This window comes from Colletotrichum gloeosporioides, assembly GCF_011800055.1.
Source record: "Colletotrichum gloeosporioides strain Lc1 chromosome Unknown consensus_54, whole genome shotgun sequence".
In the NCBI taxonomy this organism is placed as follows: domain Eukaryota; kingdom Fungi; phylum Ascomycota; class Sordariomycetes; order Glomerellales; family Glomerellaceae; genus Colletotrichum; species Colletotrichum gloeosporioides.
The window spans coordinates 141,154-167,107 of NW_025544699.1; the positions used below are offsets into that span (position 1 = coordinate 141,154).

At 56.1% G+C, this 25,954-nt stretch overlaps 5 protein-coding genes and 1 pseudogene across 6 annotated transcripts; 4 read left to right on the forward strand and 2 right to left on the reverse strand.

Moving 5' to 3' along the window:
- Positions 1-1,457: 1,457 nt before the first annotated feature.
- Positions 1,458-3,382, reverse strand: GCG54_00004551 (phosphoribosylaminoimidazole carboxylase; the record flags this gene model as incomplete). The annotated part of the gene is made up of 3 exons (XM_045404600.1): positions 1,458-1,783; positions 1,836-2,495; positions 2,545-3,382. The coding sequence occupies 3 exons, from the start codon at positions 3,380-3,382 to the stop codon at positions 1,458-1,460; spliced, it is 1,824 nt and encodes a 607-aa protein (XP_045262543.1).
- A 452-nt stretch (positions 3,383-3,834) lies between these two features.
- On the forward strand, positions 3,835-5,252 carry GCG54_00004552 (annotated as a pseudogene). The gene is made up of 4 exons: positions 3,835-3,878; positions 3,952-4,015; positions 4,093-4,195; positions 4,254-5,252. Coding segments are annotated over exons 1-4 (1,210 nt in total).
- Positions 5,253-5,572: 320 nt separating this feature from the next.
- On the reverse strand, positions 5,573-10,535 carry GCG54_00004553 (putative WD repeat-containing protein; the record flags this gene model as incomplete). Its single annotated transcript, XM_045404601.1, has 6 exons — positions 5,573-6,493; positions 6,558-6,691; positions 6,778-6,961; positions 7,477-8,970; positions 10,041-10,402; positions 10,463-10,535. The coding sequence occupies 6 exons, from the start codon at positions 10,533-10,535 to the stop codon at positions 5,573-5,575; spliced, it is 3,168 nt and encodes a 1,055-aa protein (XP_045262544.1).
- Positions 10,536-11,455: 920 nt separating this feature from the next.
- On the forward strand, positions 11,456-13,387 carry GCG54_00004554 (putative transporter; the record flags this gene model as incomplete). Its single annotated transcript, XM_045404602.1, has 5 exons — positions 11,456-11,679; positions 11,736-11,757; positions 11,967-12,040; positions 12,098-12,877; positions 12,940-13,387. 5 exons carry the CDS (start codon positions 11,456-11,458, stop codon positions 13,385-13,387), a joined length of 1,548 nt encoding a protein of 515 aa, XP_045262545.1.
- Positions 13,388-15,568: 2,181 nt separating this feature from the next.
- On the forward strand, positions 15,569-17,149 carry GCG54_00004555 (Serine/threonine-protein kinase psk1; the record flags this gene model as incomplete). The annotated part of the gene is made up of 1 exon (XM_045404603.1): positions 15,569-17,149. One exon carries the CDS (start codon positions 15,569-15,571, stop codon positions 17,147-17,149), a length of 1,581 nt encoding a protein of 526 aa, XP_045262546.1.
- Positions 17,150-23,826: 6,677 nt separating this feature from the next.
- On the forward strand, positions 23,827-25,249 carry GCG54_00004556 (uncharacterized protein; the record flags this gene model as incomplete). Its single annotated transcript, XM_045404604.1, has 3 exons — positions 23,827-23,866; positions 23,917-24,734; positions 24,878-25,249. 3 exons carry the CDS (start codon positions 23,827-23,829, stop codon positions 25,247-25,249), a joined length of 1,230 nt encoding a protein of 409 aa, XP_045262547.1.
- Between the last annotated feature and the right edge of the window lie 705 nt (positions 25,250-25,954).

Sequence of the window (25,954 nt, forward strand, 5' to 3'; positions counted from 1 at the left end):
CATCAGCCCAATGACATTCAGTAGGGCGCTTGAGATCGAGTGGACGCACGAGGGGGAAAGAAATGAAGGGATGTCTCGTTGTACGGGCGACGTTCGGGACCCCTGGTGCAGCCGAGAGGGAAAGGCAAAGGTCCGCAACGTGCAAGGGGCTATGAATAGTATCCGATCATCAACTGCCTGACTTGCTTCCTCTCTTCCTGATTGGGGCAATCATGTCCAAGACATGGAAGAACCTTACCTTACCTGCAAACCCTCTTGCTACGGCTGTCTCTCCTTCCCGCTGTCAGCTAAGCCCAGATTGTGACTGTGGCATTTGCGGGGGATCATCGACACGGAAGGCGCATACGTCGGTGATATTTGAGACATGCGGCGCTGGGAAAACCTTGGTCAGCTCGAGTGGTCATCGTCACTTTGAATTGGTCCGTCTTACCTAGCTCTCTTCTTTTGCTTCCCTGTTGCTTCTTCCGCACTTCGAGCCGAATGTATGCGCTGCTTCGGAGACATTATTTTGCCCTCCAAGCGCCCGCAACATTCCTTGAATGTGCCTAATCGGACGTCAGCTCAAGGCTGGGCAAGACATACGAGCGAGGCGCCCTACCCTTTCCCGTCAACGCTCGCAACGAACGTGGAAGGCTCCGTCGATCATTGACAGATCCTGCCACGAGTCGCGAGCTCGTCGATCCGGCGCGAGCCGACCTGCTGACTCTCAAACCGTCCCTACCTGATCGGGACTACCATCATCAACCGGCCGGTGATCATCGATCGAGTGAGGATGGCTGATCATCAGGAACTCCTATTTTTAGACGAAGAGATAACTTCTTTGCAACCGCCCAAATAAAAATAAAACGATCAACATGAAGAGATAAAAGAAGTTCATGAAGACACTTCCAGCTAGAGACAGCAACCCTCATTGAAAGACATCGCGATGCCGGATCTGGGAAGCATCTCGTGCAGCACCATCATAGATGCAAATCACCCATCGCAGTGGAACCGTTGACGTGCCCGGAGGAATCCAAGCCAGCCTTGGCGAGAGATAGCCAAGGTCAGACAGCGTCAAAATCAGGGCAAATCCTTCGACAGGCGTGGTCAGCTTGTGGTTTGTTACACAAGAAGCCAACGGTTCGTTTGTATCCTATGCCCACGTCGTCAGCTGCATCATGCTGGGCAATACAGAGAACACCATCTAATGTTTCAAGCGGGGACACACGCTCCCCTGTCACTCAAGAACCGGCTGTGCTCACCGGCTCGTCGGGTACCGATCCAGGTCCTTCGCATGGTCCGTTGAACCAGGACACTGGCCATGCATGTGGCGCGGGAACGAATCATTTCATCAAAGTGACTATTCAAGTTTGTATTTTTGGTTTTACTCCTAAACGACGCCGGTGCTGGTATCAATCAATGCTGTTCATAAAGTAGGCACCATGTAAGGTATGCAAAAGAGAACAGACCCCTACAGCTTATTTCTTCTCCTCAAGGTATGCCTTCCATCCCACACTCTGCAACTTGGCTGCCTTTTGCTCCACCTCGGTAGACATGTTGCTCATGTACTGAGCCATCTTCTGCTGGTACTCAAGGCTGGAAGAGCCAAGGATCTTGACAGCCAGCAGCGCGGCGTTTGTTGAGTTGTTGATGCCAACGGTGGCAACAGGGCAACCGCGGGGCATCTGCACGATGCTGAGCAAACTGTCGTGGCCGTCCAGGTGGGTGGCCTTGACGGGAACACCGATGACTGGCACCGTAGTTTCAGATGCCAGCATACCGGGCAGGTGAGCAGCACCGCCAGCTAGGTTTCATGTTAGCAATGTGATCTTTGGAAAGTAATAGGCAAAGCATACCTGCTGCGATCAGAACCTTGATACCACGCTGAGCAGCAGTCTTGCCAAGCTCTACCATGCGGTGGGGAGTGCGGTGTGCAGAGGTAATGTCGAGGTCGTAAGGAACCTCGAATTTCTCGAGGATCTCGAAAGCCCCTTGAAGGACCTTGAGGTCGGAGTCAGAGCCCATGGTGACGACCACAAGAGGCTTGTCTGAGTTCCGCGAGCTGATCTTCTTGGCCTTGATAGGAGACTGCTGGAGACGAGGCTGCCCGGACGAGGCGTCGATGCGAGCCTCGCGCATATAGTTCACCTCGTTGATCAGGGGCGCAGCCAACTGCTCCAGGTTCACGCCATGTTCGTAGGACGTGACGGTGATGTGGCCGATCTTACGGGCCGGCTTAGAAGACTTGCCGTAAAGGTGGAGGAAGATGTCCATCTTGTCGTCGTACAGGGACGTGGTGAGATCAACAAGCTCCTCGTGAGAGTCTTCGCGCGCGCCGCCCAAGATGTTCAGCATGATGGCACTAGAAACACGGGGCTGCAGCTTGATGGACCGCGGGAGCATGTCTAAGATGGAGTAGAGTTGCGCCTTGTACTGGGACATGTAGGGCACAGCCTCAATGGTGTAGTGGCCAGAGTTGTGAGGACGAGGGGCAACCTCGTTAACGGTGATGGTGCCTATCAGATGTCAATCCAAGATCAAATCATGACGGCGTTGGAAACTCACCATCCTTTAGGAGGAACATCTCAACAGCAAAGACACCCCTTCCCTTGAGCGTCTTGACGACGTCGCCAGCAACCTGGCGGGCCTTCTCACAAACATCAAGAGGGACTCTGCGAGGAGGGTAATACACCTTAGTGCAAATGCTCTCTTCGTGAATCGTCTCGACAGCCGGGTAGGTGTGGACCTTCCTCAGCTCGCCGTCCTCGTCCTCGGTGCGGACGACCATGACGGCAAGCTCCATGTCGAAAGGAACCCACTTCTCGGCGTAAAGCGACAGCTTACCCATCGCCTGAATAGCTGCCTCGTAGTCCTGAACGCCATTGACTTTGAAGTTGCCGCGGCCATCGTAAGAACCCTTGCGGGCCTTCAGCATGAAGGGGAAGCCGAAGCTCTTATAAGCGGCCGACAGGCTCTCCGGGATAGCGGGGCTGGACTCGATGGCCATCTGCGGTGCAATGGGAAGGCCGGCTCTGGCAAAATGCTCCTTCTGGAGGAACTTGTCCTGGATAAGGCGCAGAGTCTGCCAGTGAGGGTGAACGGGAACCTTCTTGACGGTGCCGGGAGCAGTGATAACGCCGCGGGTCGCAATCTCCTCGAGGACCTCGGTGTTGACGTGCTCAATCTCGACAGTAATGACATCGCACATGGCCGCAAGCTCCCTGATCTTTGCGGGGTCCTTGAAGGAGCCGGTGACATGGCGGCTGTTCTGGTTTGCCATCTTCGCAGGGCAATTGGCCTCGTCGAGGATGGCGATATCGATGCCGAGAGGCCCCGCGGCCTCGCACAGCATCCGGCCAAGCTGGCCGCCTCCAAGGAGGCCGATGGTAGGCTTCTTGACCATGTTGGAAGGCGTGAGGGCGGGTTTGGTGTAAGTGCGAAGGAGATTGGAACCAGAACGGATGCGATGGTTCAAGAACAAAAATGGTGGAGAGGTGGTTCCCGAGGGAAGAAACGACTCATCAATCCCGCATTAACAGGGCGGATGGAGCAAAGTTTTGAGTCGAAGTTTAGAGATTTTGACCTTTTCGGGCAGGCGGTGAAAAAACACCCCGCCGTTATCGTCGCTGTCGAGCCCCACCCCCACTATGACAAGCCTACAGGGTGAACGGCAGGACGCCACAGGGCCCCCCTGGTCCACCAAAAAATGCCATTGACATGCCCGCGCTTTAGACGTTGTAATTCTTCGACCTCAGCCCCCCCCTGCCTGCCCATGAGACTCATTCTCATCGCCCCTCCAGATTGAGATTTTGAACTGCCACCACCACTACGCGCTTGTGTGGAAGGCCGGAAATCATGGCGGCAGAATTGTACGACGGGACGATTTCCGACAGGATACAGTGAGTGAAAATGCCAAGCTGTGCTCTCGTTTTGTGTTGTTGCCCAGCTGGCTCACCTGCATGAATCATCTAGTCCTCTCAAAATCTTCGATGCAGCCAAGAGCCAGGACAGGTTTCTCAATGTCTCTGCGCCCATGGTGAGATACAGCAAGGTAGGAATCCCGGAACGTTGCTCTGCCGTGAGAGAAATGAAAACGATCTCACAAATTGTCAGCTTGCCTTTCGTCAAACGGTTCACGAATATGGTACCGACCTGTGCTGGACACCCATGATCCTGTCCAAGGAGTTCAACCGCAACAACTTTGCGCGTGACAGCGGTTCGTCTTTCACCATTACCAACTGAACCGGCCCAGAAGTTGACGAATTTGAATAAAGATCTCACAATTTCAACCCAGGGCGTCCAGCCCCCCACGATAGTCCAGTTCGGCTCAAACAGCCCCATAGAGCTCGCCCGTTCATCGTCCTTGGCCGCCCCTTATGTCAACGGCGTCGACCTCAACTGCGGCTGCCCCCAGTCCTGGGCCTGCGCCGAGACTCTCGGTGCTGCGCTCATGGAGAAGCGCGAGCTTGTCCGCGACATGGTCATCGAGACGCGACAGCGTCTGGCAAACGACGGCTGGCACGTAGGCAAGGAGCGTGATATCGACAGTCCCAAGGGGCGAAGTGTCAGCGTCAAGATCAGGGTACACAAGGACTTGAGGAGGACGATGGACTTCATCGACACCGTCATCGGCAACCCCCACGATCGCAACATTGACTTCCTCACCATTCATCCCCGTACGCGCCATACGGCCTCCAGCACCCCTATCAACACGGAGTCGCTAGGTATCCTGCTGGAAAAGTATGGAGACACCCTCCCGATCCTCCTCTCTGGCGATGTCTTTTCCATGGCTACGTTGCCGCTATCTACTGTTTCAAAGACAGTATCGGAGTCAAATGGACGGATTGCCAACGGCTTCACACCTTTCACTCCAAGCGGAACCAAACTCGCGGGTCTCATGTCCGCCCGTGGCATCCTCGCCAACCCGGCCATATATGCCGGTTACGAAGCCTGCCCCTGGGAGGCTGTCGAGTCCTTCATGCGTCATGTCATCCGTGCCCCTATTCCCGTGAAGCTGGTGCAGCATCACCTCCACGAGATGGTCGGCCCAGGCATGGGTCCAGACAAGAAGGCGCTGCTTGACAAGCAGGAGAGGGCTGCGCTGCAAAGGCTGGATAGCATGATAGACGTGATAGACTTCATGGACGAGGCAATCAACCGCAAGACGGGTAGGACAGACGGGTTGCGACGTGAACCAGCAGACAGTTCAAAATTATCTATACCATGACGACTTGGTCGTATTCCGCAAAGATTTCATCCAGTGCATGTATTAGGAGCACTATCGAGGTATCGTGCTATCCGAAGCAGCGCTTGCGTCATGAGCTCTCAGGTTCCCACCCTCCTGAACGCCGTGCCCTCGGTGCTTTCTAGATTCCAGACGCGAGCCACATTGCTCGAATGCAAGGCTGCCTAAAACGGGATCCGTATGATATACTAGGGTGATGCCGCACCCGTGGTCAATTGCCTTTCGACCGCCAGTCCGCATGCCGTGAAGATCGATGGACCTCCCAAACGCCGGGTCCCTAAATAATTACAATATTCAAATTGACGATCCTCGTGCCGTAATTGATGATCCTCGTTCTGCCCCAGTATTTTAATCCAGGACCTCTCCCTCATCCTCATCGGATAGTCTCGCGCGCTTCTGGTCCCGACCCTCAGAATCAGACTCAACTTCCTTCCTCTTGCCTGGAGATACGGCGCCGTTACCATTCGCTCTTTCCGGCTCCTTGAGAGTAGCCTGTGATCCAGACTCGGTGTTGGTGACATCATCGCGGCCATTGATGCGAGCCCTGGGACTTTGCGTTCCCCTATCAAGTTCGAAGGGCGTGCCCGCCGTCGATGAAAGGGCATCCTGGCTCATGGGGTCTCTCGGCTGCCTTGTGTTCTCCAGATCGAAGGCCGGCGATGGGAGAGATGGGTTCTGCTTCCTCAGCGGGTTCTCCGTGTAGAATTGTTGCATGATATCAATTGCGCGAGTGCATTTCCTCTCGTTGCCCTTCAGGGCCTTCCACCACGGTTCGCCGTTGACGTCTTCAATTTTATTCTTAGTGTGCACACTGGCAAAGAATATGGCGCAGATGGCTACATCGCGAGCCTCAAGCAGGAGAGGGATCGATGTGAGGCAGGCGTCGTTGCACCAGGCCCATGCCGACTGGCGCAAGTGCTTATTGTGGACAATGTCGAGCTGGCCCAGCAGTTCGAATAGCCGCTGATAGGGATTGTCGACCATTAGGTCAAAAGTAAGCAGCTCCAACATAAGTTCTTCGTATGCCAGGATGCTGTCCCTCCAGCGCCAGTATTCCTTGCTCATTTCATCAATCATGAGCTTCGGGTTCTTCTGCGCGACTTTTGCAACGGTAATGATGATTTCTTTCGTTTTACGGCAATTCTCTTCTGTCTTGTTCGCAAGGAAGAGAGCTGTAGCAGCAATGTTCTGTTCGATCGAGTCTGTTAGTTCTGGCTCGGCTTGGGCTTTCTGAGTTCCTCGCTTGGATCTGGGAAGGGACGTCTGCGTCTGACACTCGTCAGACCCGAGCTGGATCGTAACGGAATCAAAGGGGGCAGCGGAAATATCTCACATAATGGTGAATGCCGCCCTTCTCCTCAACCATGCTGTATCGCATGTAGAATCGATGGAAAAAGACGCCCGCAACCCAAAGAGTGATCTGGGGCAGATCGAGCAGGACGCCGGCTTGGTAGATGAAGTTAACACCTTTTGCGCGTCGAAGTCGTTCTTCCGCCGGGGAAATTCCATCCAAAACGCTCGGCGTGCTCAGTGCCTCGTCGTTAGTGAAGTACCACTGATTGGGTGGGGGCCCAGACGGGCTTTGCGCCCTTGAGCGCTGTGGCGATCGCGCATCTCGTTGTGAAAGTGGTCGAGGCGGTGAGGTTCGCGAAGAGTGTGTCGGAGGAGATGGAACGGCTGGCGGTACGTCCAGGCGACGCGCAGGAGATCTCGACTGCCGATCTGGCCGCGGAGGACCTGGAGGGAGAGTAGGCGGCTGATAGGCCTCTCTTGATGGCCGATAGCGATCGATGCTAGCCATCGCCGCAGTTATGCTAAGGTGATTTTGGTTCGGCGATTGGCGTGGTGCAAAAAGATAGATTGGTCATGGGAAGGTGGCGCGCGCTGTCGCAAAGTTCGAGATGGAGTTGGATGATGCAGTACCTTGGTCTTGCAGGAGTAGTGGATTTTGGGTCCTGTTTGAGTCGCGTTATCTAATCGCGAATTTACTTCCACGTGACCTTGAGTAGCCACTTAAGACCCTTGACTTGGCCCGTGCCTTGCTCTGGCGTCGGCTTTCTTAGTTCAAGAATGCGGTCACTGAAGCTCCTTGCCTTTACTGTGATGCATGGGTATCTCGTTATTCTATTTGGGCTTCTATTTTCGCAACCTGCCGGGTGGCCTGTCTAGATTCCCTCGCCGTCATTGCGACCCCAGAGCTTCACCGTCCGGTCATGCCCTCCGCTGACAATCCACTTTCCGTCTCTGCTCACGTCCACACTGGAAACCGGACCGGCATGTCCACTTAGCGTCTGGATGACTCCCCAGTTGTCCGCCGAGAAGATCTTGACTTTGGCATCAAATCCACCAGATACGAAGAATGTTCCGGCCTTCTTGGGCTGCTGCGCACCGCTCTCGTCAACCCCAGGGGGGTGCCCATCAATCGGGTCGTCCGTTCCCTTGAACCACCTGAGATCAGACACGGCCTTTGTGTGAGCTCCCAGGTTTGCCGTCCTTTGAACCTTCCGAACGTCCCAACACTTGACCCAGCCGTCTGCCGATCCTGACAGCACTCGGTGTCCATCCGATCCCCAGTCGAGGGCGTATATCGGTTGGATGTGCTCGTCCAGAATCATCACTGTCCGTCCTGATCGCAAGTCCCAGATGCGACCAATGCTGTCCAGGCCGGCGCTGGCCAAAAGGGAGCCATCCGCGTTGAAGCTCACTGCATAAACACCTCTCGAATGGCCTTCCTGGAGCAACAGCTCCGCGGTGGTCTCCACGTCCCAGAGTCTCCATGTCGTGTCGTCTGAGGCAGATGCCACATACCTTCCAGAGGGATGGAACTCGACACGGGACACGCGAGCACTATGACCAGACAGCGTCGACAGCGGTGTGTCTTGCTCAAGTCCCCACAGATGCACCACACCTTCGGCTCCTCCAGACGCGACATTGACAGTGTTCGGAGACACATTGGATTCGGGCAGGGTAGAGCCCGGATACCATGAGAGACCGCTGATCTTGTTGGTATGTCCTCGCAGGTTCATCTTCTGCTCCAGGCTGGGTACCTCGATGAGTTTCAGACCTCCTCCCCAGTTGCCCACCGCGACAATCTCTCCATTCGGTGATAACCTCGTCATGCTGACATTTCGGTCGCCAGCTGTTTGACTGCCCTGAAGCTCGAAGCCCTCCAACTTCTCCTTAATCTGTTTTCGGAACTTGACGTGCGTGCGCAAGGGAATTGTCGACTCTGCTTTTTGAAATTGGACTCGTCGTCTCGCTCTGGGGAGCGAGTATTTGACGAGATCGATACGTGCTTGTAACAGTGCTGGGCCTCCCGGGGTATAGAATTCTTCGTCTTGGTCGTCCGCGTCGTCGTCTCCAGCCTCCTGCATTTCGACATCGACATCGTCCATCTCTTTTTGAATAGCAAGTAGGTTCCTCAAACGGTCTCGTCTTTCGGGCTTGCCCTCTCCGAACAGTGTAATGGGCTCGCCCAGCTCTCTGAGCCTCGCGCGTACTCGGTTGTCGTCGGTAGGCACCGCGATGCTGGCGGCCAACTTTTTCCTTTCCATCTGCGCCAGAACGGCGGAGGCTTTCTCAGGCGCCACGCCGGAGGCCGCAGAAGGGATCTCGTAGTCATGATCGACAGGAATGTCCTCGAGCGCGATTCCTCTGTCCTCGTCCATAGCCTCCTCCACGTAGGCCTGTCGCGACGGATGCATCATCTTGGGCGGAACGGGGGCTGTCGCGGCCCCAGGAATCAGCTGCGAAAATAGGTAGAGTATCGACTAATGACAGAAGTTCAAAGAAGGAGAAGTTGAGCGAGCGGGATAACTGCGGCCAATGGCAGCCTGAAGGTGATTGTCTCCGGGTGGTGATAGGTAGCTGGTTGCCTTCCAAGGTAGAGCTCCATGCAGAGGTTCCAGTCGCGCCAGCTGCACTGGAAAATTTCTGATTAGGTAAGCTGACAGGTCGCGTTTGGGCAGCCACCGGATGCCAACGGGAGTGGGGCCGACTTATACTGGTTCACTTCGCTCCAGCTCAACGATTGTCCTCGTGCAAGTGCAGACCAACATCGAAGGCATTTCGAAATCTCCTCAAACCCTTGGAATTCTACGGATAGACAATACACAACTCACAGCCGAGCTCTGATAGTACTACCCACAATTCCCCCCTCTGCAACATGACCAAGGGCTGTACCCATCACTGTAGCCAGACGCTCCATGGCCATCTCATCAATTTGATGATGCAGCACAACCCTCTTCCCGTCAAGCTTGATCCCGTTTTTCCTCCCGAGAGCGTTCCATTCCTTGACTTCGATATTGCAGCGCTTTAGATCCAACCAGGCCATGTTGGTCTCGACAGGCTTGAGTAACCTCCCCCCTCTCTCCATCCACATCCTCCCAACCCTCTCTGCCAAAACACGACTGTTCCTCAAGACCCCTTTGGTATCTCTGTTTCTCAACCCAAAATTCTCAACAACCGCTTGTCGAGCTGCCGCCGCGAGAACACCGGCCTGTCGCATGCCACCTCCAATGCTCTTCCGGACTCGTTTCAGTCTCCGGATCAACTCGGCTGGGCCTAACACCATGGCACCCATAGGAGCACCGAGGTTTTTGCTAAAGTCGAGCGTCAAGACGTCACAACACTTTCCAAAGTCGTCCAAGGCGCCCGCTCCTGCTGATACAGCCTCCCAGAGGCGAGCCCCGTCCATATGGACGGCGACCCCATGCGTCGAAGCCCATGCCTTGATTCTCTGTAACTCCGCCAGGGGTATAACCACCCCGGAACTGGTATTCTCGATGCTGACGACCTGTGTGGGACATTTGTGTACATCATCCGTCAGAACAGCATGCTTCTTGATATCCTCGAGGGTAAGGTAAAGGCCATTCGCAGGACGAATGCCTTGGACCATCGCGCCCGACAAGTGCGCCACGCCGCCGGCTTCCCAGTGTATGATGTGCGCGCTGGCGTCGGCGAGGACGGCATGCGGCGGCTGGTGCAGGAGTGAGCGGATGGCAAGCTGGTTCGCCATGGTGCCCGAGAGAACGAAAGCCGCGCTTTCGTGGCCACACGTCTTGGCCATTTCCTCCTCGAAGTTTCTCGTCGTAGAGTCCTCGCCATAGACATCATCGTGAAGGGTCGTGCGAGCGATAGCCAAGAGCATGCCTTGGGAGGGAGTCGTGACCACGTCGCCTACGGTGGCGTGAGAACTGGGTTAAATTACACATTCGCTGGAGTCCGGTTGGGACTTACTTCTGAAGTCGAAGGCCGCGCCGGTTTGCGCGGGCGAGCCCCAGAGCACTGGGTTTGCCTCGTTGCTCGGCATGGCTTTGAGCGTAGACTTGATATGCTTTCGCAGACGTACGACTCTGGACAGCAGAAACACCAAGTGAATCAAAGGCTAGTCGAGAGGCCGATGTCGCATCTCTCAAGTTTTTCACAGCTGGGATCGCCCTACCTTCTTCGAGGGTCACACTAGGTAGATAAACTCATCAATCATTCGCGATATCCGGCTCAAATCGGGCTCATCACACCGCCGCCAGCACATAACACAGGCAGACTCATGACAATCTCAACACCGATCACCTCCCTCGTTCAGTGACCTATCAACTCGCCAACACACCTTGGCTGAATAATCCTCCAGGAAGGCAGGGGAGGCTTGGCTCCCGAAAAGGCTCAATTGGCGAGATAGATCTACCAAAAACGGCGTTGTCGCGCTAGACACCCAGGCTCGGACTCGACTCTGGCCTGGTCCGTGTAGATCGCGAGAACGGCCAGGAGGTTGCGGCCCGATTGGACAGCAAGCCCAGCGGCCAGCATCCTAAGTGCTTATGGCAGATGTAACCATCAAAGGTCTCACATGCAGCATGCAATCCTTTCAATAGCCTCAAAAACGGACAATGGGTAAGAAGCGCGAGAATGCTCGAGTCCAGTACTGGTATTTCGATGGGTCGCCATTCTCTAGATCCGAGGCGGCTTCTGTTTTGTAAGCGAGCTGGAAAGTTGGATTCTGGTTTGGGACAGTACATGCGAGTGAGATGCCTGTCTAGGATGAATGGTGCTCCCTGGGCGTGGCCTCGTCAGTAGCTGATGCGGGAACCCATCTTAGATAATTCAAGAAGGGCATTGGTATCCTTCTGCAAAAGCCAGCGTATATGTTCTTCTCTGATCGACTTCTTGTGCTCGTTTATCCTCATCGTTGCTTTCTAATGCCATCCAAGCCTTTTCAACCGTCTGCCGAGGAAGATGATCATGATCGAGACCTCCAGCTCTGAAGAGCTCGTTGTCGAGAAGAGCAAGCTTGCCGTCCGGGAAACCGACGAATCCGCCATTCTAGCACGCTACGGTGTCGAGAGACAAACCGACGGGCTCATCAACTGGCAACGAGACTGCAAGACGCACCCCCGGAATTGGACTCTCTCCAGAAAGGCGTTCGACACCGTGATCATCATCTTCTTTGAATTCTACACGTAAGGCTGTCCGTTGTTATATGCACCGCAGTATAGCCAAAACTAACATCGGTCAGCACCGTCATAAGCACAACAGGAGTATGTCACGTCCAAATCTTACTCCGTCATAAGCAGAAGCGGCCCGCAGATCGGCAAGACCCGAAGGCGTAGCATTTTGCCTTGAGGCAGAATCCTCCGCTGTATTCATCATTCTCTGCACTGGAGCGCGATGTTTCCATCTCAGAGACAGCGGATTCGTAACAGGACAGGAATCTACCTAGAGACATGCTGAACTTATTCTTGCACAGGCCGTGGCGGCTGCTGAAGCTGGGCCAGAGTACGGACTAAGCCGCCAAGCATCATTGGTTGGCTTCACCCTCATGTGAGTCGTGAGTCCGAGAGGCCTCGCGCAGTGTGCCCGTAAACTCATGAGCAACAGGTATCAGCTTGGCCAGGCCGTCGCAGGCTTCTTGATACCTCCATTCTCGGAGCTCTACGGCCGTCGGATCCCCTACCTCGTATCCTGCGCCGCGTTCTGCTTCTCCTGCCTCCTAACGGGCGTGTCGCGTTCATCCTCGGCGGTCTACGTCGGCCGCTTCGTCGCAGGCCTCGCATCCGCCGTCCCGTCCGTGGTCATCGCCGGCAGCGTGGAAGACATGTTCAACACCAAGCGCCGGGTCTGGATCATCGTCCTGTGGAACGCCGGGGCCGTGATCGGGCTGTGCATGGGGCCCGTCTACGCCGCCTACATCTCAGACGCCCTCGGCTGGCGGTGGATCTTCAACAGCGCCGCCATCGTCACCGGAGCTCTGTCTGTTGCCCTCTTCGGGATCAGGGAGAGCAGGCCCAGCCTCTTGCTAGGCCGCATCATCCGAGATATCAGGAAAGAGACTGAGATCCAGGAGTTGAGCTGGCACAACCCCGACGAGGCGCCCGACTGGAGAGCTCTGGTGCAGATCAGCATCATTAGGCCGGCGAGGATATTGCTCACGGAGCCTCTGGTCATCATGGTCGCCCTCATCTCGGCGTCGTCCTGGAGCATGATCTATCTGTTCACGGAGGCGCTTACGATCGTCTACGTCTCGCTCGGCTTCACCAGGACGCAAGCCTCACTGCCGTTCCTGGCCATCGCCGTGGGGGTTCTCTTCACCTTCCTGCCTCGGCTTTGGGATATGAAGGTGGTTCGGAACTGTCAGCGCAAGCAAGTCCCCGTCCAACCGTAAGATTCTGCTTGATTTCCGTCAGGGACTCGGGCAAAAAAAAGCTGACTGTTTCGTCCAGGGAAGACAAGATCATGGGCTTCGCCTTCGCAGCACCCGCCCAGGCCATCGGCCTGACATGGTTCGCGTGGACCATCCCGCCTCTCGTCGGAGGCGTCCACTGGATCGTGCCCACAATGTCACTTGTTCTCGTCGGATTCGCCGCCAACGAGACGAGCCACACGCTGAGCGGGTACCTTGCAGATTCCTACCTGCTGTATTCGGCGTCGGCTTTCTCGGGGCTGGCCCTGGTGAGGGCGGTCGCGTCGGGTCTGATGCCGCTCGTGGCCCACGAGATGTACGGCGCATTGAATGCCAACTATGCCGGGACGGTTCTTGCAGGACTGGCGGCTGTGTTCTGCATAACGCCGTGGATCTTCTTCCGGTTCAGCAAGCGGTTGAGACAGAGGAGCCCCTTTGCGAGGTTCAGTCTCGAGACGCATTACAGAACGAACGTCGAGGCGAACTGAGCTTCCGGTGTAATTATGCAAAGGAGCATGAAGAGACGGAAAAGAAAAAAAGGTGACGGCATTTGGGAGAGTTGTAGTTTGGTTGCTTATTTAATCGGCCATGTGACTCTGGAGAAGCGTTCGTCTTCCAAGTTTCAACAGGGTTGATAGCGGGAAATCACAGCAGCTTATTCAGTGGGAACCAGTGGAGAAGTTTACGTGCGTGGTGGTTGCTGCTGTTGCTGCGACGAACATGTGTTTGTGTGCGTGATGTGATGGATGCTGTTTGCATTTCTTGGACTTTCAGCTGAATCCTGAATCCGCCTCATTTAGCGAGCTGGATCCTGCGAGGCCAAACATTTTCGATGCAAGACGCTGAGAGGAGCTGAGTCGCAAGAATTCAGGTTGCATCTATTGGCAGCGAGGAACGCTTTGGCGGAGTCCGGACCATGCCCTTTGCGCGACCTGACTAAGTCTGGACGGCATCTCATCTCGGGCCAGTGTCGCATTTCGCATTCCCTTGTTTCTGAAGCGTCGCTCTCTCCGAGACATGCCTCAAACTCTCATTTCTTCTCTCCTCGATGCGCGCCTCGGGGGCTCCTTTGTTCAGACGGTCTTGCGCGCCAGCAAACATTCCCGACGGCCTTGTTGGTGTTGCCTCCTGTTTTCCCCCTTGAGGTGCCTTAATGGGCAGGGCAGGGAGACGGCAGCGCATAAAAATAGCAAATTTCAGGCAAAATTAGCGGCTGCGGACGCTATTAGGTACGGGTTTGTTAATGAACAAGACCGTTGTCAGACCACCCAGGCACGGGGCACCCCACAAATCGGTGACAATCCGCGGACGTCATCATCCTCGTCGAGCCCCTTCTTCGCTCCCAATTTCCGCACCTTTTAGAGGGGGCCAGGCAAGGCGAGGCCCGGTTTTTCGAAGGATTCCTGACCAGCCTCCACAACCGGGTAACGCAACGGTCAGGTGGTGGTGCTTGTGTGTGCCTCTTGTAAAGCCTCCAACAACAGAGCACCACAAGACCGCAAGCCAGTGGCCCCCTTGACTGTAACATCAGGCATGCAGCGATTCACAGATTGGGACCTTCCCGCTCCGCGGACGCCGTCCACCGCTTTCGGCAATAGCAGTGGAGGGTGACATGCTGATCCCCGCTGCTACCCGGCCTTGGATACAGATGAGGCAGGCAGGTGTTCGGTATGGATAGGCAGGTACCTGAGGCCTGGAGAGCGTCGACAGGCGGCAGAGGTGAGACTGCAGAAGGGGCTGGTAGCGAATTAAAGCGGTGGCATTTAGATGCAAGCAGGAACAAGCCTGAAATGTCAAAGCCCCGCGGCGATGGGAAAAAACCAACGAAAAAAAAGGAAAAAGAAACCCAGAATAGTGTAAGGTACATGTTTGGGCTGAATCGAGCAGGGCAAGAAGGTGCTAGCCCCTGCGCCTGCCGCGCCTGCCCAATGGCAAGGCCCGAAATTGAAGACCCAGCGCGGGTGGTGCCCGAATATTTTGGCTTCCGCACGCCAATCCTCCCCTCTAAGCCGCCCATGTGAAGGGCGAAAAGTCACTCGCCGGCTGACTGGACTTGTCGTGGTTGGTTGGCTTCCGTGTAGGAACCACCTGGGCAGGTACCTGATTACAGGGGAAACGCCGCAGGACAGGGTACTTTGTCTGCAGTGGTGGCCTGTCCCGTCCCATTCTCCCCTCCAGACCCCAGGCTCGGGTAAGGAAAGGCCTGGGCGGGCAGCATGGGCGGGCGGGCAAGGCGGGCTGAATTTTCTTGAATTTATCCCGCCAGGCCCTGTTTCTGAACTTTCCTCCTTTCCCTTTTCCTCCCTTCAACACCACCATTTTGGTGAAGACAACCATTTCCCACATTCACCACACTTACCCAGAAACCGACCGCCACCCAATGCATAATAAGAAAGATTCTTACGACAACTCCTGCTCATTCTTCCGCCGTCAGATGCGATATCCGAGCCACAAGAAGACCCAGCGAAACTACGAATCCGAGCCGCGCGCTGATCCCGAGCGACGACGAGGCACGCTCCTTGTGCTTCCCATTTAAACCACCCACAAAAGTGAAGACCACCGCCAGTTTCGGGCGCGAGCGGAGAGCCCCCGCGCGCCCCTCGTTTACGGGCAATATTCACTACTACAAGGAGCGACCTCCATAAAAAACCCTCAAAAACACCGGAACCATGATTGCCAAGGCGACGCCCGCACTCAACACGGTGCGCGGCTTCCAAAATACCCCCGTCACCTCCGGCGACGAGGACGACGACTATGGTGTCGGCGCCGTCTGCGCTACTCCCCCCCTCTCAGTCAAGTCGAAGCGCGCCGCTCGCCCCGGCCGCATCGACGACGTCGTCAGCGCCAACTGCAGCCCCGTCATGCGCGGCGCTTCTTCCCCGGCCGTGTCCGGCATCGCCAAGCTCCGCATGCAGATGGAGCCCCTTAGCCTTGACACCTCCTCTCGCACAAGCACCATGAGCACCGTCGTCACCCGCAACGGCCACGGCGAGAACGGCTTAGGCATCCGCAGCGCTGCCATGAGCCGCACCGGAAGCAACGACGGGACCCAGAGTGAGGCCGGCAGCGAGCGCTCTGAGAGCGGCTCCACGAGCTATGAGATCAACCTGACTCACGACTATGTCGACGAGAGCGTGCGCGAGCGCACCGGCAACATCATTCCCATCGAGGGCGGCAACGCGCCTGCGCGCAAGATGACGGCCGGCGACTTTGAGCCTCTGCGCTGCCTGGGCAAGGGCACCTACGGAACTGTACTCTTGGTCAAGCAGCGCAACACCGGACGTCTTTATGCCCAGAAGCAGTTCAAGAAGGCGTCTTTGACGGTGCACAAGAAGCTCATTGAGCAGACCAAGACGGAGCGCCAGATCCTCGAGTCGGTCAACCGACACCCCTTTGTCGTCAACCTGTACTACGCCTTCCAGGACCATGAGAAGCTGTACTTGATTCTCGAGTACGGACAGGGCGGCGAGCTTTTCACGCACCTCAACATGGAGAAGATGTTCGCCGAACCTGTCGCGGCCTTCTACATGGCGGAGATGCTTCTGGCCATCTCCTACCTGCACAGCAGCCTGGGCGTTGTTTACCGTGACCTGAAGCCGGAAAACTGTCTGCTGGATGCCGAGGGTCATCTGCTGCTTACCGACTTTGGTCTGTCCAAGGTTGCCGTTGACCCCTCAGAGGACCACTGCAACTCGATGCTTGGCACCGTGGAGTACATGGCTCCCGAGGTGATTAATGGGCAGAAGTATGGCAAGGCCGTCGACTGGTGGTCCTTTGGCGCGCTTGGCTTTGATCTGATGACGGGCAACCCGCCGTTCCGCGGCGGAAACCACGCTAAGATCCAGCAGAACATTGTCAAGCAGAAGCTCGTCATGCCTTACTTCCTCAGCCCGGATGCGAAGGACCTCTTGACGCGCCTCCTCAAGAAGGACCCCAAGAAGCGCCTGGGCGCCAACATGCCCAAGGACCTGCAGATCATGAAGGGCCACCGCTTCTTCCGCAAGATCGACTGGAAGAAGCTTGCCGCCAGAGAGGTCGAGCCCCCTATCCAGCCGTTGATCACCGACCCGGAGCTGGCCGAGAACTTTGCGCCCGAGTTCACCGACCTGTCGCTGAGCCCTGTGGTGATCTCCAAGGACCACTGGAGCGCGTTGTCGGGTAAGGAGGACGACCCGTTCGGAGGCTTCAGCTACGTCGCATCGAGCAGCCTGCTAGAGAGTCACGCGTTTAGATTCACCACAGAGGTCTAGAGAGAGAGACAGAGAGCTAGACTCAGAGACAGCACAGAGCAATGGCGTTTTGTCTTTTGGTGCGAGAATACACTTGTGCGCAGTGTTAGGATGGGAAAAGTTTGAGCAGGCAACCGCGGCACAGACCGGTCAGCGTGGAATTGTTTGAGACGACGCCCCCTTTTGATTGAAACGCAGAGCCCCCGACCTTACAACCCGATTCGGCAGTGTGTCTAATTCGAGGAAGGGGGTGTCTTTTGTCGAGAGCATCAGAAGACGTTCAAACTCGGGGGATAGTCCGTCTACTCACGGGCGTTAGATCAGTGGTTTTTCAGTTCAGTATCGTCATGGGAAATATATACGAGCTTTTGACTTTTCTTATGGTGAAAACCAGGCTTTCTTCCCATGCACAAAGGTGCAGAAGTCATCCGTTGCTTCCACGACCTCAACAAACCCTCTCCCGCGGGCGATCCGTAGATTCCACGACCTCGATACTAAGCCATGGGCCTGATGTCGACAGGAGGAGAAGAGTCTCTCCATCAACCGCCGGCTCCGGCGGACGGGCCAGCGAAGCGGCGGTCTTGCATGAGAAACACACCTGGCTCAACTCTGTTAATCCTCCAATATGACGGCTCGCCGCGTCGGCGTCACCAAGCCACCACGTACTTGATGTGGACAGAACGGCTGAGAGGAACCGCGGCCCACGGCATCCGCGGTCAGATTCCCTCTCCCAAAGGACGTTGGAGCCGGATGATGACATACCGTGCCGGCGGACCGTCGTCGTCCTCCTCATTTTGAGGCTGCTGCTTCGGTGAGCTCACCTTCCCTCCTCCCGTTCGGTGTTCCGGCAGGCTTGCGGCGTCAGCTCGTCTTTGGCAAGTTCGGATTCTGCTGGGCTGACGACCCTGACGACTTGGAGAGGCGAAGCTTCAGAAGCAAAGAAAACGGCGGCGGCGCACGTTCGTTTCGTTCGGGCATTTCGGATCTTTTCCGTCCGTAATACGCATGAGGAAGGATTTCTTAACTTTTTGTCCTCCTCCCTCTCCGACTTGTCAAATACCAGGAAGGGTCTTTCTCCATCTTAACCTTTTTCTTTCTTAATTTTCCAGTTGGTCTCGTGTTTCACGGGCTGAAGAAGTTATGCTTGATTATGCCTTGGGGTGACGATGCGTGTACACATGTTACTGGACTTCGGATGCATAAGCAAAAATGGCCAAGATAGGCCTGCGCGGCGCACAGTTCTCGATGGTGCCTCGTCTCTAGTCTCATGATGACAACTACTTTTCAAAAGTTCCGGAAACAATTTGCATAGCTTGCTTACCAAACCGCTTTGCTTTCCTGCCTGGCAAGAACAGCTGGCAAATTATGAGCTTGGCGTTCATTTACAGAACAGCGCACGGGGTAAGTGCTATGCTTCACGAGTAATCAAGGGGTGCGATTAGAAAGGGCTTCCCTCTTGGGCAGCATTAAATAACCTTGACCAAGCCCTGACCGGTTCGCAAGGCTCCTTTCTGGATCCGGTGAGCTGGTACGGGATGTGCGGTTCCTACGGCGGCGTCGTTGAACGCTGTCGTCGTGCTGGTGTGCTGTCAAGCATCAAAAGAAGAAGGAGTAAGATGGAGGATGCGGAGAAACGGGAAATGCGGACCCCGGCAGCGTCTATTTGGCGGCGCCCATGTCCGAAGACCTGGGCATGCCCTAGGATTCGGGACTGTTTTTGTTCCATTCGCGTGTAGTAGTTCCTGGGGCTTGTTAGTGTTGCAAGGAAGCTTAAACGTCAAATTGACAGCTGCTCAGCCTCCCCCAAGTCTCGGTTGGGGATGGACTAGACTGAATATCAACGACGGCGGCTGTGGAAGTGGATCAGCGCCGGGGTAACTCATGTTCGGCGCGGGACGACTGTTGCGCCTTGCCCAGCTAACAGCGTTACATCGGGACTGTTCACCCGACTCAGCATCCCGGGGTCAGACGGCAGCGTGCAATCTCCTTTCGGCAAGGCGACGTCCCCGCGCGGCCCCACTCCGGCCGCCGTGGCCGGATTGACACATCGAGATCACTAGCGACGAGTCGGTTACTGTCAGGGGGGGACTGAACAGAGCGAGAGATCGTCGGGAGCAATCAAGGTTTTCGTTGACGGCGCCGTGACAGGACGGCGGCTGGCACAGTGGCGGAGTCTCTCGTGAATGGCCGGGAGCACCCTCGGTAACTTTTGCCAATCGTTACGGACTGCCTCGAATGTGACTATGAGTGTTTGGGGTTAACCACTCAACTGGCATCATCTGACGTACGACGAGCATCAGCCATCCCGCTGTGGTATCGAACCTTGAGGCTTAGAATTTTGGGACGATCCCCGAAGGAAACTCGCAGCGAGTGGCCATCAGAACACAGTCTTGAACCAACTCTATAGGGCTTGGCGGGAGCATCGAGATGAAGCGCGTGTTGGAGATGATGCGCAGTATGTCAACTGAACGAAAGATTGCCAAGTGCCTAGAGGCGTAGCAGACCATTGGATCCCTCCCTCAACACGCCTCCAGGATAGTCCTGGGTGGCTCTGGGCGCTGGCATGCAGTCGTTGGAGGGGAAATCTTGGCGTCGACGACAGCGCGGGGGGAACAACCCTGAGCCACTGACAGTGACGCAATTTCAAAGCTGCTTTCAGAAATTGATGTTATTGAGGGTTCTTTGTGTCTTGGAGCTTCAATGTTTTGTGTGCTGTTTGCGCTCTGCTGGGAGATGCCTGAAGGCCCTGAACTTGTACGGCCCATCGGCAGAGCTTGGGCTTGCAGCTTTGACACGGCCCAGAGGAAAGTCAACCGGTATTCGCGTCCCTGGATCTGCGCGACAGAGCTTTGTCCTTTGGACCTTGGCAGACTGGGTTAGGCAGCTTGCTAGAATCGGTCTTCTTCTGCCAAAGATCCGTATTACCGGACTGTGCGAGTCTTGACCCGGGTCGAGACAGTGCTATTAAGAGACACTGACAGTTATCCCAGTGGGCGTACGAATGCACATCGGATCGATATGCGTCATTACATTAGCCAAGAATGAAAAGAAAACGGGCAAGTTCCTGCGCAACGTCAGACGAATGGCAGGGAAGACGGTTGGTGGTGCCAATGTCCCGAGCACCTGCAGTAAGATGGTTTCATGTTTCTGATGGCGTCAAGAGCGCGCGGGAGTCAAGCTCAGGCGGAATCCTACCAGTAGAGGCAATGAGCTTCCGGCCTCTGGGCAACCTTGTGGGAAGATGGAACAGGGTCTAGAATGAACAATGATGTGAAGGCTGGAAGGAAGGGAAAGCATTGCGCGGCCTGCGTTGGTGCTGATCGGCGCTTGTCCCATTGGTGCCGTGTTAGTTGGCGGTTTTGACAAATCGGGACGGGAGGACGGGTCGTTTGCTGGACGGTTTGATCGACGAACATTGCAGATACCCATATGTGGTGTGCACGTCCTGGCCGATATCAGGGAAGAATTGACTGAGATGTCCAAGTATTCACACGTGGGTTGGCGTTGGGCTGGTTGCATTCCTCGGTCAGCGGTCGAGATGTTGACCGACGACGGGGTATCCGTCAGGTAGTAGTGGTGGTGGTGCGCTCGAGGCACCTTGTCAAGGCCCTCCTCAGGCGCACATCGAGGAGGGTCCTGGGTGAGGCCTCTTTGGAATGAAAATAGAATTGGATTGAGGAAAAGGCTCTTCGACCAATGCCGTGGGCCAGAGTAAGCGGTGAATTCGGGCTGAGATGCAGCATCGTCGCAGGGGATGGTGAAGCAGTGCCGAAGCCTGCGGCTGCCGTCAGATAAGCCCCTTCTTGGCGACAACGTGCCTCGTCATCATCAGCAGTGGAAGCGCAACATCCTTGAGGTGTAATACTTGGCGGTGGGCGATAGGCGCCGCGATGGACTCTCGCCGTCTGCCGTGTGCAAGAGACCTCACGAGAAGCGTGATGGTTTGCACTACATTCCTGGGCAGTCGGTCTGCCGGTTCAGAGATGTTAGGGATGAGAGGTGTAGATGGTTGGGTGTAAGCGGTTGCTTTGATGCGCCAACAGCTCGGGAGATGTTGCGGGAAGGACAACCAGCCCACCAGCAGTAGCACCGGGATGCTGATGGTGGTACCATCCGGCTTGTGGGCAGCAGCGTCCGTGTCCATCATCAGCTCTATGCAGGTGCAAGCCCGTGTGCTACGCTCCCAAGTCCTGTGCCTCATGCGATGTGTTCCTGCTCCTGCTCGCGCTCCTGCTGGGTGAGGTGATGCTGGGCGAGTGGCTGCCCGGTGTCAATGGGCTCCCACAGCAGCGCGTCAATGGCAATGGCATCCACTGGCCGCCCTGCCCAGGTAGGTACGAATAACGAATAGGCCGCTTGTAGCTTGCCGTTAGTGGCCCGGAAGTGCGCTTATCACAGTGGCGGGAATGGCTGCTGCTGATCGGTACTCCGTCCATTACCTTCGCAGTGTGATGTTCCATGTTCCACATGTTTCGCTTCCTCTCGTTCGTCCAGACACTCCCACAAGCCCCCAAGCCAAGCATTCATCATGGAATGCTTGCGTACGCTTCACGTCGTCCACCTTTCATTGCTTCGTGTAGTGCTGTCCGATATCTCCAAAACAAATGTTTCTGACCAAGGCTTACGGCAGCAGAGACCCCAGACCGCCCGCAACGGCACCTTTTTACCTCCGGGAGGCTGAGTCTGAATGCCCAGCCCGCCAACTTCATTGGCTTCTTCACCTAGACTTTCGCTCGCTGGCATTGGCACTTTCCGCACTGGCATTGGCATCGCCAATTCAGCAAAGTACACAACCGCATATGCAGGGTATCGATGTCCATCACCACACGTCGTTTCGTTTCCAGTTTCTCTCTACTAAGCATCCCTTCGGCTTCACTGGGTCCCTGCCCTCTCCCCTACGGTCCCTGCCCTACCACCACGCCCTCGCCGTGGTTCCTGTCTTCATTTCGTTAATAGAGTTCAGACCACTCGCCATGCAGTGTACTAAGAACGCAGAAATCAGTCACTGCCCACGGTCCCAAATAGGCCCCAGAACGTCGAGAAAAACGAGAGATAGAAGCCCCTGCGAGCCCGCTAGTCCCATCTGCGTAGAAATATGCTCTCTTGCCCTGGGATGCTCCCGGCCCGGACCCTTCGTCCCCATGCCTCCACGCCCCAAATCGCATCCCTTCGATTGCTCATGTTTCTTCACATTGTTGACTGTTGCCTCTGCGGCGCGCATCGCATTCGAACATTCGGATGATGCTGAGAGGATGAGTATTCCTCCATTATGCTGATTGATGTCTGGGACTGAAGCGGCGGCAGCAGTGAGGCCCGGCCAAGCCCTGGGTATTCGCAGGCGCATTCCCAGAGCGCCGGCTTGTCCCAGGGCCCTTCCTCACTTCCATTTTAGCATCCGGGGCTTGTGAACCCTTCGCCCAATCACCTTTCTCCCGATTCTGTCTGACACGCTAGAAAGGGTAGCAGCCCAGATCCAACCTAAGACACTGCAAGGAGCCAAAATAACGACCAGGGGCACCACCACTGACCAGCGTGCCTGGTTAGTTTCTCCGCCCATTTTTTAGGCTTCGTTGGCCCCGGGGGAACGTGTTGGACCGACCGGGTCCGTCGACGCGGGTCGCTATCTCCCCATGCCCATGACCAGTCACTTGCGCATTGTAACGCTGCCTGTGTATATGCTGCTGTGTACAAACGGGCAGATCACCGTCGGACTGAGCCTATGACAACTTCTCGGCTTCGTGGCTGTGTCTAGCTAAGGTATGCCGGCCTACGTATGCTGATCTCTAGCCTTCTCCGAGGGCTGCTGCTGCCCTGGACGGTTGAAAGCTTACCGTGCAAGCTGTCCACGGCTACCTCCAGCTAGCTTCCGGCCTACTCAGCACTCACCAATTGCCAATCCGATAGAGCCTGGCGGTCCCAGCCCAGCCCAGCCCAGCTATCTTATGCGTGGGTTACAGGTCCTCCAGGGGTCATCCCCTGCGTGGCTTGACTGTCAGAGAAACAGAGAGAGTTGGCCCGTTGCCCGCACTCCCCCAAGCCAAGATTCGAGTGTGAGGCGAATGGGGGGAGAGACAAGAAGAACTGGGAGGGTAGCCAGGGACCGGGGGCCGACTCCTGGGGCGAGACACGAAGGGCACAAGAAAAGAGATGACTTTGTGCTAGTGTGTCGAAGTCGATGCCCATCTCTCTCTCCTCTCCTCCCAGCGCCAAGATTCCTGGGATGACGACGTGGGGAGCAACAAGCAGGTGCCATTAAACCCAAAATCCCATGGCAAAACGGTTGGCAGAAACCAAGACAACGCGCCCAAAAGGCAAAGCCACCGGGGTTGTATCCCGTACCGCTGCGTCCTCTTCCTGCTAGCTGGCTAGCTACCCGACGCTTTGAACCTAGTACCGCACCGCACATCCTACTCTCAACGTGCCACGGAGCTGGGCTGCCGGCGCTCACCCGACATTTCTTCATAAGAACCCCGGAGCTCCCAACCCTTCACTTTACCACCCGTCTCAAGTTGCCGTGATACTCCAACGACTAGCTCGGAGCCTCCCTGCATATCAACGCACAAAGACGTACGTTACATTCCGACGTGCTTTCTTTGATATAACTAGCTGCGGGTCCACATCAACTACTTGAGCTCCCAACGACTAACACAACTTTCAGTTATCTCTGAACCACCTAGACGAGCAAGACACACATCATCATGAAGGCCTTCACTGCCTCCGCCCTGGCTGCGGCTCTCTGTAAGCTCTGCTAACTCAAAACTGTCCTCCTCAGTGACTAACGTCCTTAGATGTGGCGACGGCGTCTGCCGACCCCGTCCAGGCGTGCCCCAACGACGTCTGCTTCAAGGTCGCGGTCCCCCAGGCCGCCGCCAGCTCTGGCTCCGGCAACCTGTACTTCCAGATGTCCGCCCCGACCAGCTACCAGTGGGTAGCCCTCGGCACCGGCTCGACCATGTCCAACTCCAACATGTTCATCATGTACACCGACGGCGCCGGCAACGTGACCATAAGCCCCCGCACCGCGCGCGGCCACAACATGCCAACCGTTTCCGACAACGGCGCGGCCCTGACCCTCCTCGGGGGCTCCGGCGTCTCGAATGGCAAGATGGTCGCCAACGTCCTCTGCACCAACTGCGCGTCCTGGAGCGGCGGCTCCATGTCCCTTAACTCGGCCAGCACCAACTGGATCGCGGCCTGGAAGTCCGGCAGCGCTATCAACTCGGCCAGCAACAGCCAGAGCATCCAGCAGCACGACGACCACTCGAGCTTCACCCTCGACCTCACCTCGGCGACCGTCTCGTCCGACAGCAACCCATTCACCGGGGCCTCGACTGGCGGCAATGGAAGTGGTAGCGGGAACAGCGGCGGCGGCTCTACCAGCGGTGGCAGCGGCGTTGTATTTAACGGTGGTGGTGGCAAGTCCGCCATCCTCCTCGCTCACGGCGTTATAATGTCGATCGTCTTTGTTGCCTTGTACCCTCTCGGCGCCATGCTCATGCCTCTGGTGGGCAAGTGGATGGCACACGCTGTCTGGCAGTCCGTCGCCTTCGCCCTGATGTGGGTTGGCTTCGGCACTGGTTATGCCTATGCCCGCGACAACGATTATGTGAGTTGCTTTTTCTTTTGTAAAACCCGGGAGACCGCGTCCCTTCCCATCCCGCGGACGGTCTCCCCTCCCGATGCCCCATCGTCGGGCCACTCTTTCCATCCAAGCCCTGAACCGTAAGCTGATACGTGATGCTCTCGTAGTTGTTCAACAACACCCACACCCTCCTTGGTACTGCTGTCACCGCCCTGTTGGCCATCCAGCCGTTCCTCGGCTACGCTCACCACGCGTACTACAAGAAGTTCCAGGGCCGCGGCATCATCAGCCACGTCCACATCTGGTACGGCAGAGCCTTGATGATTCTCGGCATTATCAACGGCGGCCTCGGTCTCAAGCTTGCCAACACGCCCAACCGATACGTCGTTGCCTACTCGGTCCCCGCAGCCATCCTGGGCGTCATGTGGCTCGGCGCCGGAGTCTGGGGCGAGATGCGCAGGACTCCTCGCATGAAGCAGGAGCACAGCCACGAGTCGTCCGAGTCGCAGCAGCGCATCCCCTACCGCCAAAAGAAATAGAGACCGGGCGACGTTGACCGGAACCCGTAGACAACAGAGAAACAGAGACGGACACAGTGATTACACTTTTTCACCAAGATGTTATTATTTGGGGTACGGCTGTATCGAGATACGCTTGTATCTCTTTAGATAATACCTATTGAGGCCTAAACCGCAACTAACGCAGCTTGTGGTTTCTGGGTTTGATGTGTAGCTTGGAGTTTGACGGCGTTAGGTAGCGAGCCAGTCCCCCGATGATGACGGGGGAGGCTATGAATTCATGATCACTTGATCTTTCACCATATGTGGGCCAGCGATGCGTGACTGTATGCGAGCAATACAACTCACAGACGACGTAGGTGAAGCGCCAACATCGGTTGACATGGGAAACCAGATGAACAAGGTGGGATGATGACGACGAAGGCTAAGGTCTGTGAGGTGTGAGGTCATGATGTAAGTGAAAAGACGATGAAGAAGGTCTCGGCACACTAGCCGGATCGCATGGAGCTTAGGCCGGGGAGATGGACCCAAACGTTGGTGTCGCGGGGGGCAGCCACGGTGGCTATGATGTCGGTGGACTGACGAAACCGTTTGCCAGCTTGCGAAGAAGCTGCCTGGCCAAAGAAAGTACGCCGTCAAGCGCTTGCTATTCCACGGGATCTAGAACCCAGCAGCTGCTGCAAGTAAAGCAGCTTTCTGCATGAATTGGCGGTGGGAATCGCATCA